Source organism: Ranitomeya imitator, chromosome 1 (assembly GCF_032444005.1).
Source record: "Ranitomeya imitator isolate aRanImi1 chromosome 1, aRanImi1.pri, whole genome shotgun sequence".
NCBI classification, from domain to species: domain Eukaryota; kingdom Metazoa; phylum Chordata; class Amphibia; order Anura; family Dendrobatidae; genus Ranitomeya; species Ranitomeya imitator.
In genome coordinates, this window is record NC_091282.1 from 45,804,834 (window position 1) to 45,818,703 (window position 13,870).

Here is a 13,870-nt window from a genome sequence, read left to right on the forward strand (position 1 = left end):
AATGTAAAGTCATGGGGTTGTCCAGAAATAAAAAAAAAATAAAGTACTGTTTCCTTCCAACCGTCCACCTTTCCCTTTCCGCCATGGACAATTTTCATATTACACTTTTTTTCCTCAAACCCTACTTCGAAGAGTCATAACTTTTTTGTTTGCTGCTGTATTTTACCATATAATTTGCTGAAAAATGTGGATAAAAAATTCCAAATGAGGCGAAATGGTGAAAAAAAGAAAAAATACAATTCCGCCATTTTTTGTTTTTTTTTGCAGCGTGAAGTAAAAAAATGACTTGGTAATTATAAAATTACTAATATAATTCCCCTGGTCTGTACTATCCCTACAATACCAAACTTTTATAGTATATTATATATATACTATATATATATATATATATATATATATATATATATATATATATATATATATATATATATATATATATATATATAATGTGTGTGTTAGTAGATAAAAGAAAATTTACAATGTTGTAGAAAATATTTGGGGGTTTGTCGCCATTTTCTGAGACCTGTAACTTTGCGCAGCTTTTCTTTCTCGTTTCGAGATTTTCATCGGTATCATTTTGAGGTACATACAATGTTTAGATCGTTTTTTTTTTTTTTTGCATTTTTGGTGGGAGATGCGGCGACTGAAAAACAGCCATTTTGAGTTTTGTTTTTATTTTTTTTCTTTGCGGCCTACGGGTTAAATAATGATAGGTTTTGGTAGAAATATGTTTTGATTTTTTTCTAAACTTCTTGAATATGTTGGCGTTATATAAAATAACATTATTATTATTATTTTTAATAAAAGGGGTTATTCAATCTTTTATGTTTTTTTATTATTCTAATGTTTTTTTAAAAACGTTTTGATCTTTTTCTTTTTTTTTCAGTCTTCCTAGGGAACGGGAACCAGTAATTGTTTGATCCCTTGCAATATATACTTCTATACTTCTGAATGAGTAAAGAAATGGTGGTGATGGGGAACCTCCAGTAGGCCTCAGGTTGTCATGGCAACCATTGGTACCCTGTGATTGGACAACCCTCTGGGATTTCAACACTTAAAGGGATATTCCCATCTCCAAGATCCTACCCCAATATGTAGTAGGTGCAATAATATTAGCAAATACCTCCAACTAGAAATGTAGTATAGTTCTTCTGATTCGCCATGTCACTTACCTCATGTGCATTAACTGCAGCAACTTGAAAATCAATGGTTACGACCACTAACAACTAACTGTCACTATATCTGTGGTCGTAACTATGGATACCTAAGCTGCTGCAAAGTCCTGCACATGTGGTAAGTGAAATAGGGAATTAGAAGAACTATACATTTCTAATTGGAGGTATTTGCTAATATTATTACACCAACTACATATTGGGATAGGATCTTGCAGATGGGATGCCTGGCAGATAGGGTGGATAAATGGATGTATAATGGATTTAGAAGGGGTTGCAACCCCTTTAAATTTAGGTCAGGATAACTGTTACCAAACATGTCTAATTGATTTTGTAATGAGCCTTGCAGCTGTATCAGCAGGACCAGGCCGCACCAGTCATAAACAGAAAGATTACCATTCTCTGACCGCAGGCAGAAATCTTGAACATGGTGGCAAAATAAAGCACAAAATATATTTAAAAGATGCATAACTTTTTGCTTTAAACCGATTAAACTTGGTTTACGAAACAGCAAAAAAACACCTTTAAGCTGCTGCAATAAAGAAGGCCCCATCCGTAACCATGAAGAAGACTCCATCTGTAACCATGAAGAAGACTCCATCTGTAACCATGCATCATATTTTGCTATGGCAGCCATTTTGTGACACAGTCAGTGCAGCCATTTTGTGACACAGTCAGTGCAGCCATTTTGTGACACAGTCAGTGCAGCCATTTTGTGACAGTCAGTGCAGCCATTTTGTGACACAGTCAGTGCAGCCATTTTGTGACACAGTCAGTGCAGCCAATTTGTGTCACAGTAATTGAAGCCATATTGACTAACACCTTCAAAACGGCTTCTCGGTAACTGATATTAAACCCGTTGTTTTGTTACTGACAGATCATTGTAAGAAAATGGCAGTTCTACCAAGAAACGAATCAATATGGCGCACAAAATGGCCACCATATCAAAGCAGAAGAAACCCCCCACACAGGATTTCTGTGAGGAAATGTAACATAAGTGCTGCTAATCATTTTGGTTTAAGGTTGAGGAGGACAAAGTGTTAATTAATTTTTAGATTTGGGAATAAATTTGAAAATAAACACTCGGATCATAAGATTTCTAAGACAAACGTATGAAAACTATTAGGCTGTGTTCACACGTTGCGTTTTTTTCGCGGTTTTTCCCTATAAAACCGCAAAAAAAAACGCATACAATAAGCATCCCATCATTTAGAATGAATTCCGCATGTTTTGTGCGGCAAAAAACGCAGCATGTTCATTAATTTTCCGTTTTTTTTGCGGATTTCCCACTCCAAAATGCATTGGGAAGTGTCCGGAAAAAAACGCGGCAAAAACGCGTCAAAACCGCAGCAAAAACGTGTCAAAACCGCGGCAAAAACGCATGCAGTTTTCTTGCGGATTTCTTGCAGAAAATGTCCGGAATTCTCAGGAATTTTCTGCAAGAAATCCTGAACGTGTGCACATAGCCTTAGGCTATGTGCACACGTTCAGGATTTCTTGCAGAAATTTCCTGAGAAAAACCTGAAATTTTCTGCAAGAAATCCGCAAGCGTTTTTTACGCATTTTTGGTGCGTTTTTTTGCGGATTTTTCCGGACATTTCCCAATGCATTATATAGTGGGAAATCCACAAAAAAAACGCCAAATTAATGAACATGCTGCGTTTTTTTACCGCGATGCGTTTTTTTTCATGGAAAAAAAACGCATCATGTGCACAAAAATTGCGGAATTTATTCTAAATGATGGGATGCATAATGTATGCTGTTTTTTTTGCGGTTTTATAGCGAAAAAAAACGCGAAAAATCAGCAACAGCCTTAGTGTTGCCCACAGCAACCAATCACAGCTCGACTTTCATTTTTTAAGAGCGCCTTCAGAAATTAAAGCTGCTCTGTGATTGGTTGCTATTGAGAGACAAATGCAGTTTTTCTTTTAGACGGGATTATAAAACTTCGCCTATATATTTTAGGGCAACAAAAAAACATAAATTGATCATAGATTATCAATTCTGATCAGTAACGCCAAGCCTGACTGAGATCAATATTGTTGTTAACAACAATGCCCCCAGGTCCACCTCAGACCCATTTGGAACCATACATTCGCTGACAGTTGCCAAGCAAATCTATGGGGGTTTTAGATTCAGCAGCTCTGTCCAGTTCTTAGTGTACGAGAGGTCCAAACGCCACGGCTTTAAAGGGACACTGTCCCTCCAAATTCAGGTGACAGTGTCCCTTTAATGAGAGGTGGCTAATCTCTATGGTTTGTAATGATTGGCAGGGGTCCTGTCAGTCAGAGCAACATCGGTTAGGAAGTGATGGCTTCTCCTGGCGGTATACCATCTCAAATTATAGCAAAAAAAAACCCTTTTTGAAAAAAATACAATATTTTGTTGCTCCCACCAAAAGCACTGGTTGAGTTACCCAGTGGTAATGGCCATTTCTGTTACTGGTGCCAGTGGCATAACTTGAAGCTAATGGAAAACCTCCAAAATGACTCCTGACTCTGGTGGGTCATTATTAGTAGTGCCCAAAGTGACTTTTTGGGAACCCTCCAGGCTCCAGGGTTCTGGGTGTGACTGACTGCAATTCCTGCACCTCCCACTCATGGCCTTTTACATGGCAGAGGGTTTGTTGGGCAGCCTCACCACAACCCGAAAAGTGTCACAAGTAGAGATGAGTAAACCCGAACTGAAAAGGACAGGGTTCGTACCAGAGTCCTAGTGTCCGCCGCTCAACTCCAAATACAAACTTCTCCTCTTCGAGAGTATAGAGAGTGGAAGATCCACATTGATTTCTATGGGGATCGGGTTAAGGTACAAGTTCTGGTGCCCAAACTTTGGACTAAAGTTCGGTCGAACCCGACAAACCCAAACTTCCACAGGTCCGCTCAGTGTCAGACTGAAGAACATTGGGCCCACGGGAGGATTTGCGTTTTAGAGCCCAGCTTTCTCTCTCACTCAAGAAACCCATAGCATCTGCAAAGTTTGCGCTATGAACTCTCCTGAAAGAGAAGCCACAGCCCACCGGAGGATTTTCTGGTGGGCACCCAAACTTCCACAGGTCCACTCAGTGTCAGACTGAAGAACATTGGGCCCACAGGAGGATTTGAGTTTCAGAGCCCACCTTTCTCTCCCACTCAAGAAACCCAAAGCATCTGCAAAGTTTGCGCTATGAACTCTCCTGAAAGAGAAGCCACAGCCCACCGGAGGATTTTCTGGTTTTCTGGTGGGCATCCAAACTTCCACAGGTCCGCTCAGTGTCAGACTGAAGAACATTGGGCCCACAGGAGGATTTGAGTTTCAGAGCCCACCTTTCTCTCCCACTCAAGAAACCCATAGCATCTGCAAAGTTTGCACTATGGACTCTCCTGAAAGAGAAGCCACAGCCCACCAGAGGATTTTCCGGTTTTCTGGTGGGCCAGTCCAAGCCTGCGTCCGCTCATCTCTAGTCACATGCGCCCATGTTTATAATGTTATATTACTATTCATAGGCACCAGTATTAATGGTGGAAAGATCCAAAAATTGGGGCAATGCACATGCCCCACCGCTATATTCACAGGGCAGTCACATGATAGCCATTCGGCTACTATGGATAATTTCTTCATATACTTCTGTCTACAGGATAGCTGATAAATGTATGATACCAGGGGGTTCCCAATTATTATGGAACAAGGGATGACGGAGCAGTAGTGTGCACCGATGACCACCATTGTGAATGAGAGTAGTAGTCATGTATCTGACTATGGGACTGATAGATGTAATAAACGATGCGGTAGGTACAAAAAAATTACTCATAATTTGTGGCATTTATCAGACTTAAAAAAATAAATAATAAAGTGCCTAAAAAAACAAGAGGATCCAATGACCCAAATGTTTTCGAAACAGTGAAAAAATTATAAATAGGGACTAAATTTATGAAAAAAAAAAAAAAATATCAAATATTTTGTGTAGAATTGTGCAGAATAGATGGAATTATTACGTCTACATTCGAGCTCGGGACTTTACTCACAAAATGTAATGCTTGGTCGGATTGACGGCGATGATGGAAAGTAAACACGGTACAAGTCGATTTGCTGGACCTGGGGCAGCATCAGGTCAGTATTCTGTGCCCGTCGGTTGGGAGCCTTATGGGCCACCTCTTACTGACTAGCATCCATGGCTCTTCTTGGCGCGTCACGCCGCAACGTTGACGTCACGCAACACCCGCTAATCAAAAGAGGAACCGATTCACCGCATGACCCCATCTAATGACCACCGATCAGTGACATGTCCACCAGACCGCATCCTGCAAATCTATTTGCACCGTCACTATGCAGACTCCTGATTGTTAACGTAACGCGTGACAATAAATAATAACAGCAGAAGTAGGGATGAAAACAGTGGGGGGTTTTTCTTATAAAATACCTTCAGCGTCATCCTCCATTAACAATTCCTCTGATGCTAAAATAGTACAAATATTAAAGTGCAGCTCCGCCTTAGATTAACATTGACTCTGGATCTGAAAATATCAAAAATAGCATCTTCATTCATTTTTTTCTTTGTGATAGATTTCAATTTGGAAACCATCAGCAAGCTGCTGTAGATTGATCTGTCAAGTGTTCATCTTCTGTGCTGCTATTTGATACTTTGAGGGCACACTAATATTCTGCTATAAATGGCTTCAGACCTATTTTCTTCCCTGCAAATACACAGCCCCTAACATTCCCAATCTTTCATATCTGACATCTTCCTATAGGAAACTGTCAGCAAGCATGCATGCATATTACCGTAGTTTGTTGGCCAATCTAGTTGCATTCAACGTTTCTGGGGGCGTTTATGTTTTGCCCCCAACCACACCCCATGTGCCTCCCAAGAGCTTCCAACCCCAATTTGGAACACCCATTTTTGGGGGGTTTACATAAAAAACAACCAACTTTTGGCCCCTCCTGAGAATGTCCCAGACCCACCCCAGAGCATCCACTTTGGGGCTAAGATTTACTTAAACTCTGTCCCTTTTTGTCCCATGAGTACTAAGAAATCTGGGACATCTGGCGACTATGCCAGGATTTATGACGTTTACACCCCACTCTTCCTCTGACCCACCTTGTAAGACAGTTATCAACTGCATTTTACCTACTTGTTTACGGTCTCCATCCGATTAGTGAAACCTCCACATAGCCACCGTACATGCCATCCACAGCTGGACAACATTGTTCATTAAATGACTAAGGTCTTAAATAGAGACACGTAACAAGATCAATGGATCTGCCAATGCAGCTTGCTGATGGTTTCCAGGTAGCAAAAAGATCACTTTTTCTACTCTGCTAGCTGTAGAAACATATTGAAAAATAAAATGTAAATAGCAAAAGATATAGACCAATATGGGGCCAATGTGAGTCACAGTAGGAGCTTCACTTCGAAAATTAAAACGTATGATTATTACAGGCGAGTCAAACTCAAGGGGCAACGAGAGCTTTATTAAAAAAAGAAAAACCCTCATACTCCTGGTACCCAAAAAATGCTCCGGAGAACACTTTCCTTACATCTTAAGAGGTTGATATGGGGGGAGACAACCTGGGCAAAATGTGTGAGGAATTGTAACTAGTGATTAGCGAACGTGGTTGGATAAGGTGTTATGTGAACATGCTCGAGCCCTAAATATGTTCGAAATATATTTGAGTTCCCGCAGATCCGTGTCTCGCGGCTGTTCGACAGACGCAACACATCTTGGGATTTCCTGTTTGTTAGGCAATGTGTCGAACATCCGTGAGACATGCAGCCGCGGGGACTCGAACATGTTATTGGAGTACTGCAAATCACTCGGTTAGCATCCGAGCATGCTCATATAACGCCTTATCCAAGCACGTTGGCTCATCATTAATTGTAATATAAAGTATATTAGAAAGTTAAAAATTCAGACATATTTAGAAAAAAAAAAAAAGGAACACCCCTCTGAAACCTTACGATGAAGAATACTACACGCCTTGGTGGTGGACCTAATTTGGGACTATGATAGAACTGTCGTAATGTAAAGGACAAATCTCAGACACCTTCACTTTAGAATAAGGGGGTAAAAGATCCAATCTATTACAGCCCCTCGAAAACCTCCGTAAGTTTGACCCGCCTGGTTTCCTGGAATTTACATTCTATGTCATCATGAAGAAGATTTTCGTTACATTTTTTGTTGGTTTCCGGTGTCTATTCGATCACATTTGGGCACTTTTTTTTTTTTTTAAATAACAATTGGCACTTCATGTTTCCTGTTTCGTCTTTAGGCACAATGTGACAGCGTCAGCTTGGTCAGTCCTTCTCTGTGCATTTTGTACAGCAGTTTGAACTCTGCAGGGAGCTGGTGCGATTCCTGCCACTTTGTAGTGAATTTTGTTCCTTTTTTGTCATAGTAATGATACGGAAGATCCTTCCCCGTATTAGGATCCCAACCGAACGGCCAGAACCCGTACAAGTGTATTTCATCACAGATGGAAGAGGCCAGCGTGTACATGAGAATGCCGGTGCTCAACCTCTTGGGAGATAGGTGTTTGTTTTTCCAATATCTGTAAAAAAAAAACCAGAAAAAATTAAATATTATATATATATATATATATATATATATATTATATATATATATATATATATATATATATATATACACATGTAAATTAACATATTTGGATTTAAAACAAACCATTTTTTACATCACAATCTTTATTTTTTTTTTTAAATGGTAATCTTGCAATTTTTACATCTGCCACTCTTAAGAGAGCATTTTCAACAGTTTTCTTATCAACAGAGGCAGGATTACAGTGACAGGTAACTCCCCTACTCCTCCTCCCTTCACAATGACTTTTTCACACGCTGATTAGAAGCTTCAATACAATGTACATGTGTTGTTTCCTGAAACAATAGTAATTTTGAGTCTAAAAAAAGCCCCAGTGGCCAGTGTGAAAAGCACAAAGTTTCTAATTTTTATTTGCAACAAAGTCTGTGATATAGAAACAAAAAAATTGCCAATAAAATACATTTAACGCAAAAACATGAATTATAACATAAAGTCATTTTCTGATGACGGCTTCCCTTCAATGCCTTATATGAATTTGTTCTATTTGGGACCTACTAATATCATAGTGTGGAAATCACAAATGTCCATTTATTCTTTGGAAGACTTAGCATGACTATATAGTGGCATGTAAAAGTTTGTGAACCCCTGGTTATAATTACTGATGTTGTGAACAGTTAAAAGGAATCTGTCACCCCAAAATTGACAGGCGCAGGTGTACTTTATATGCCTCATTGAGGGCAGAGCAAAGTACTGCAGTGCGCAGGCGATGGGCCTCTATGACCTTTCCCGGCGCCCGCGCACTGCAGTTCTTTGCTCTGTCCTCAACAGGGCAGACACAGTATGCCTGCGCCGGAGCCGCGGCAGGAAGCAAGGAAGAGGACAACATCATATGAAGATGGGAGGCGCAGGACCCGGAGCACGACGCCCATCGGACCGGACCGCACGGGGACCGCCCTGGGTGAGTATAATCCATCTTGTTTTTCTTTTCTTTCAGGTTACATCAGGGGGCTTATCTACAGCATTACAGAATGCTGTAGATAAGACCCTGATGGCAGTGGCCGCAGCTTATAGGCGATTTTTGGGGGTGACAGGTTCCCTTTAAGCAAAATGCAAATGAAATGATCTCTAAAAGGGCTAAAGTTACAGATGACACATTTCCCTTGTATTTTAAGTTATATACACTGCTAAAAAAATAAAGGGAACACTTAAACAACAGAATATAACTCCAAGTAAATCAAACTTCTGTGAAATCAAACTGTCCACTTAGGAAGCAACACTGATTGACAATCAATTTCACATGCTGTTGTACAAATGGAATAGGCAACAGATGGAAATTATTGGCAATTATCAAGACACACTCAGTAAAGGAGTGGTTCTGCAGGTGGGGACCACAGACCACATCTCAGTACCAATGCTTTCTGGTTGATGTTTTGGTCACTTTTGAATGTTGGTTGTGCTTTCACACTCGTGGTAGCATGAGACGGACTCTACAACCCACACAAGTGGCTCAGGTAGTGCAGCTCATCCAGGATGGCACATCAGTGCGAGCTGTGTCTGTCAGCGTAGTGTTCAGAGGCTGGAGGCGCTACCAGGAGACAGGCCAATACACCAGGAGATGTGGAGGGGGATGTGGGAGGGCAACAACCCAGCAGCAGGACCGCTACCTCAGTCTTTGTGCAAGGAAGAACAGGAGGAGCACTGCCAGAGCCCTGCAAAATGACCTCCAGCAGGCCACAAATGTGCACAAACGGTTAGAAACTGACTCCATGAGTTGTTTGCTGTTGTTTCCTGAAAAAACTCCAGTGGCCGATGTGATTTATAAGACTCATACTCATCAAAAATGTTAGCATTGCAAGATTTCTATTTTTTTTTATTTTTTAGTAAATATTTACGAATTTTTTTAAAAATACATTAAACTAAAAAAACTAATTTAAATACTAGGTGAATTTCCAATGCTAGCTTCTCTTTAAGTTTACATTTGTTGCAGGCCATAATCTAGTTTTGATTATGCAGTTTCCACTGTCTGTCCCCCAGCTATCCTATTCCACATTACTGGTCTGGCCAGTGAGACCCCCTCACAATGGGTCGATATCACATTTCACAGCCAGCATCACCCACCGTTTGCCAATCTCCGTTAGGGGCTCTTCCAACTGTGGCAACGAAGACTCAATAAAAGGTCGGGCAATGAAATTAAGATCCGCTATGTGAGAAGACTATAAAACCCTAATGGATGAATGCTCGTAATAAAAGCTGGCAAATCAGATTTGGTCGGGTTACAGATCTTGATGAAATGCCAAATCATATTTAAAGTCTGCAGCAAGAATCTGACAATGGGAAAAACCGAGGAGGAGGAAATAATGTGAGATTATTAATGTGTCACATAGAGGTTTGTCAGTGGCGTCAGCCTTTATTGCCGAGCTCACAAAATCTCCCGCAGCCAATAACAGCTTGCAATCAGGAGGAAACATACTACGTCTGGATGGGGATTTGTTTTTTATTAAATATAAACCCACAGTACACAGCAACACGATGGTTTAGAGGGGATGTGTTGCCAGAAAATAATATATTGTTAAAATCAGGTTTTTATGCTAAATATATATTTTTTTTAAATATTTGATGATTTTTATTTTTTATACCACTATGTGTATTATAAAAAAAACCCTCACAATTATTACACTTGCTACAAGGTCTAATATTAGACTTCTACTTCCTATTGTTCACATTTGCAGCAATAGACTGACTCAGACCCTATTTAGAAGTATACCTCCCAACCAGCCCAGATAAACGGGACAGTCCCGAATTGCAATGTCCCAAGCTATGTAATGTTTTTGTAAAAGAAAAAATAAAGAACTTAAATAATAAAATTGCATAAATATACACATCTTTACACTAACATTTTGTTGGTGTGCCCTTTGAATTTATGACAGCATTCAGTCTTTATGGGTAGCAATCTATCAGCACATCTAGAATTGTCAATGTTTCCCCACTTTTCCTTGAAGTAGCACTCCAAATCTGTCAAATTGTGAGGGCATCTTATGAGCACAGCGCCCTCTTCAGATCACGGACACATATTCAATAGGATTCAGGTTTAGGATCTGGCTGGGCCACTCCAAAACTTTGATCTTCTTCTGACAAAGCCATTCTTTTGTTGATTCGAAGGTCTGCTTAGGGTCATCGTCATACAGGAATATGAAATTCATCTTCAGCTTTTTAGCAGAGGCCTGAAGATTTTGTTGCAGAACTGACTGATATTTGGAACTGTTCATAATCCCCTCCACATTGACTTTGACTAAAGCCCTAGTTTTAGCAGCCAAAAAACAGCCCCAAAGCATAATGCTGCCTCCACCATGCTTCACTGTGGGTATAGTGTTCTTTTGGTGATGTGCAGTGTTGTCTTTGGGCCAAACATTCAACTTTGGTCTCGTCAGACAATAACATGTTTTCCTACATGCTTTAAACAGACTCCATTTAGGATTCTGCGAAATATAGCAGGGTTTGGATGTTTTTCTTTGTAAGAAAAGGTTTCCAAGTTCTCCCCTGCCAGACATATAAAGAATAAGGGAAATTGCTGTCATATGCAGTTCACAACAGGGACTTTCTAGAAATTCCTGTGATCATTTAATGTTGCTGGAGGTTTGTTAGTAGCCTCAAAGGCCAATTTTCTTCTTCTCTTATTGTCTTTTCATCAATTTTTGAGGGACATCCAGTTCTAGGAAATGTCACTGTTGTTCAACATTTAAAGGGAACCTGTCAGTAGGATCAACCTCTCCAAGCCATCTACAGCAGGTGAAATAAATATTGAACACATCACCAATTTTCTAAGTAAATCTATTTCTAAAGGTGCTATTGACATGAAATTATCACCAGATGTCGGCAACAACCCGTCCAATCCACACAGGGAAAGAAATCAAACCATAGCTGTTCATAAATTAAGTTATGTGTAATAATGAGAAATGACACAGTGAAAAAGTGTTGAGCAAATTAAGAAAGAGAGCTGCAAAAATCAATGGAAAATAATGACACCAGCTGAAATCTATCAGTAAATAGAAAGCAATCCTGCCACTTAGTGGAAAAATAATCTCATCTGGTTCAACTCCCAAGATCTTGGTGTTGAGATCTCCATATGCGCATGCGCCGCCCCGGTGGCTTTTTTCCCGGAGTCCACCGCATAAGGAAATCATGGAACTGCGGGAGATCTGGCCTTTCACAAAATGTTGGCAGAGCACCTGCCGCAGCACCGGACCCACCTCACAGCAGCGCCGGACACCCACGCAGTAGCGCCAGACACCCCCGCAGCAGCACTGGACACCCCTCACAGCAGCGCCGGACACCCAGGTAGTAGCGCCAGACACCCACGCAGCAGCACCGGACACCCACAGAGGCGCGCTGCACATCGGAACACCCCCTCATCCCAGCCTACAGCTTCACCCCACTCCTCCTCCAGCAGCGACTCTGGGACCCCGCTTCCCCACGGCCACCCCCCCGGTAAGCAATAAGATGCATGGATTATAAGAAGCAACACCATTTTATTTAAAAAAAAAAGTTTCCTATTTTGCTTCTCGAAATTCAAAACTGAAAAAGTTTTGAAATGATTCATGGTATGATTTTTTTTTACATGACAAAAACCTGGCAGTTTAACATTTTAATAAGACTTTTTTTCTTTTTTTACTGAGTTTTGACAGCCAGTGGTACTTTAAGGCTAAAGGGGATTTATATAGGACTGCATGTAAACCTTTTACATTATTTAATTCGAGACTTTATCAGGATGCAAGACACAACCTCAACGAGTTAAATGAAGTGTCGTACCCCAATGAGAACTATTGCCAAACAACCTGCAAAGAATATCTTTTACTCTACATTTTCAGATGTGTAATACCTGACTTCTCCTCTGGGGTTGCTGCAGGGGAATTAAACACTTTCTGTAAACTTTCTGTAAAATCCCCTTAAATGAAAAAAATGAGCTCTGCTAAATTTGTATTTAGAGAAATTAATTGCTTCAAGTAAAACAGTCGTTTTATTCAACTTTATGCAACCAACATCTTGCTAAACTTGTATTCCATTGCCCTTTACAATTCTTATAATCGAAAGAAGTGATGTTATAAGCTGTGTAAACCTTTGCGCAGGATTATTTTTTTCTGTTCAGTTCCTTGCTAAATTGTTTCTGAGAGTCCCTTACGTAGCCAAGTGTTCTGCAAAATGCTACACATCTGTTGGAGCTCCTGTTCCATTTTGATGGCGTTTCCGTTTTTCCCTCCCCTTCTTCCCAGAGCCATAAATTTTTTTTATTTTTCAGTCAATATGGCCATGTGAGGGCTTGTTTTTTTGCAGGGAAAAGTTGTACTTTTGAACGACACCATTGGTTTTATCATATCATGTACTACAAAATAATTCCAAGTGCTGTGAAATTGCAAATAAAAGTGCAATTCCGCAATTGTTTTTTTTTTTTATTTTTTCTTAGCATGTTCACTAAATGCTAAAACTGACCTGCCATTATGACTCTCCAGATCATTACGAGTTCGTAGATACCAAACATGTCTAGGTTGTTTTTTATTTCAATGGTGAAAAAAAAATCCAGTTTGTTAAAAACAAAAAGTCTTCATTTTCCGAGACCCGTAACGTTTTTTTAATGCAATGTCGCGGCAACCAAAAAAACGTAATTACTTTTGGTTTTCGCTATGCCATTTGCTGATCGGATTAATTTTTTTTATATTGATAGATCAGTGATACCAAATATGTATATATTTTTTTTTATTTATTGTTTTATTTTGAATGGGGGGTGATTTGAACTTTTATATTTTTGAATATTTAAAAAAAAATGTTTTTTTACTTTTTGCATGCTTCAATAATCTTCATGGGAGACTAGAAGCTGCAGTTGTCTGATTGCCTGTGCTACACACAGGCGATGATCAGATCGCCTGTGTGTAGCAGAAATGATCACTTGCTATGAACGCCGACCGCTGGGTGACGCTCATAGCAGTCCAGCAATGACAACCACAGGGGTCTCCTGAAGACCCCGGGTTGTCATGCCAGACCATGTCACCATGTGACATGGGTGCCAATGGGCGGGATTAGTGATGCCTTACCAGCATTTAACGGGTTAACAGCCGCGGGTGGATTGAGATTCCACCTGCAGCCGTTAGGGGCACATGTTCAAAACATGTGCCA

At 40.1% G+C, this 13,870-nt stretch overlaps 1 protein-coding gene across 1 annotated transcript in view; it reads right to left on the reverse strand.

Annotated features, from left to right (window-relative positions):
* Positions 1-5,707: 5,707 nt before the first annotated feature.
* Positions 5,708-13,870, reverse strand: part of ST8SIA3 (ST8 alpha-N-acetyl-neuraminide alpha-2,8-sialyltransferase 3) — a 30,763-nt gene continuing 22,600 nt past the window's right edge. Inside the window, exon 4 of the mRNA XM_069746035.1 lies at positions 5,708-7,700. Coding sequence (XP_069602136.1) covers positions 7,418-7,700 — 283 coding nt within the window. The 3' untranslated portion in view covers positions 5,708-7,417. The remainder of the gene's footprint in view (positions 7,701-13,870) is intronic.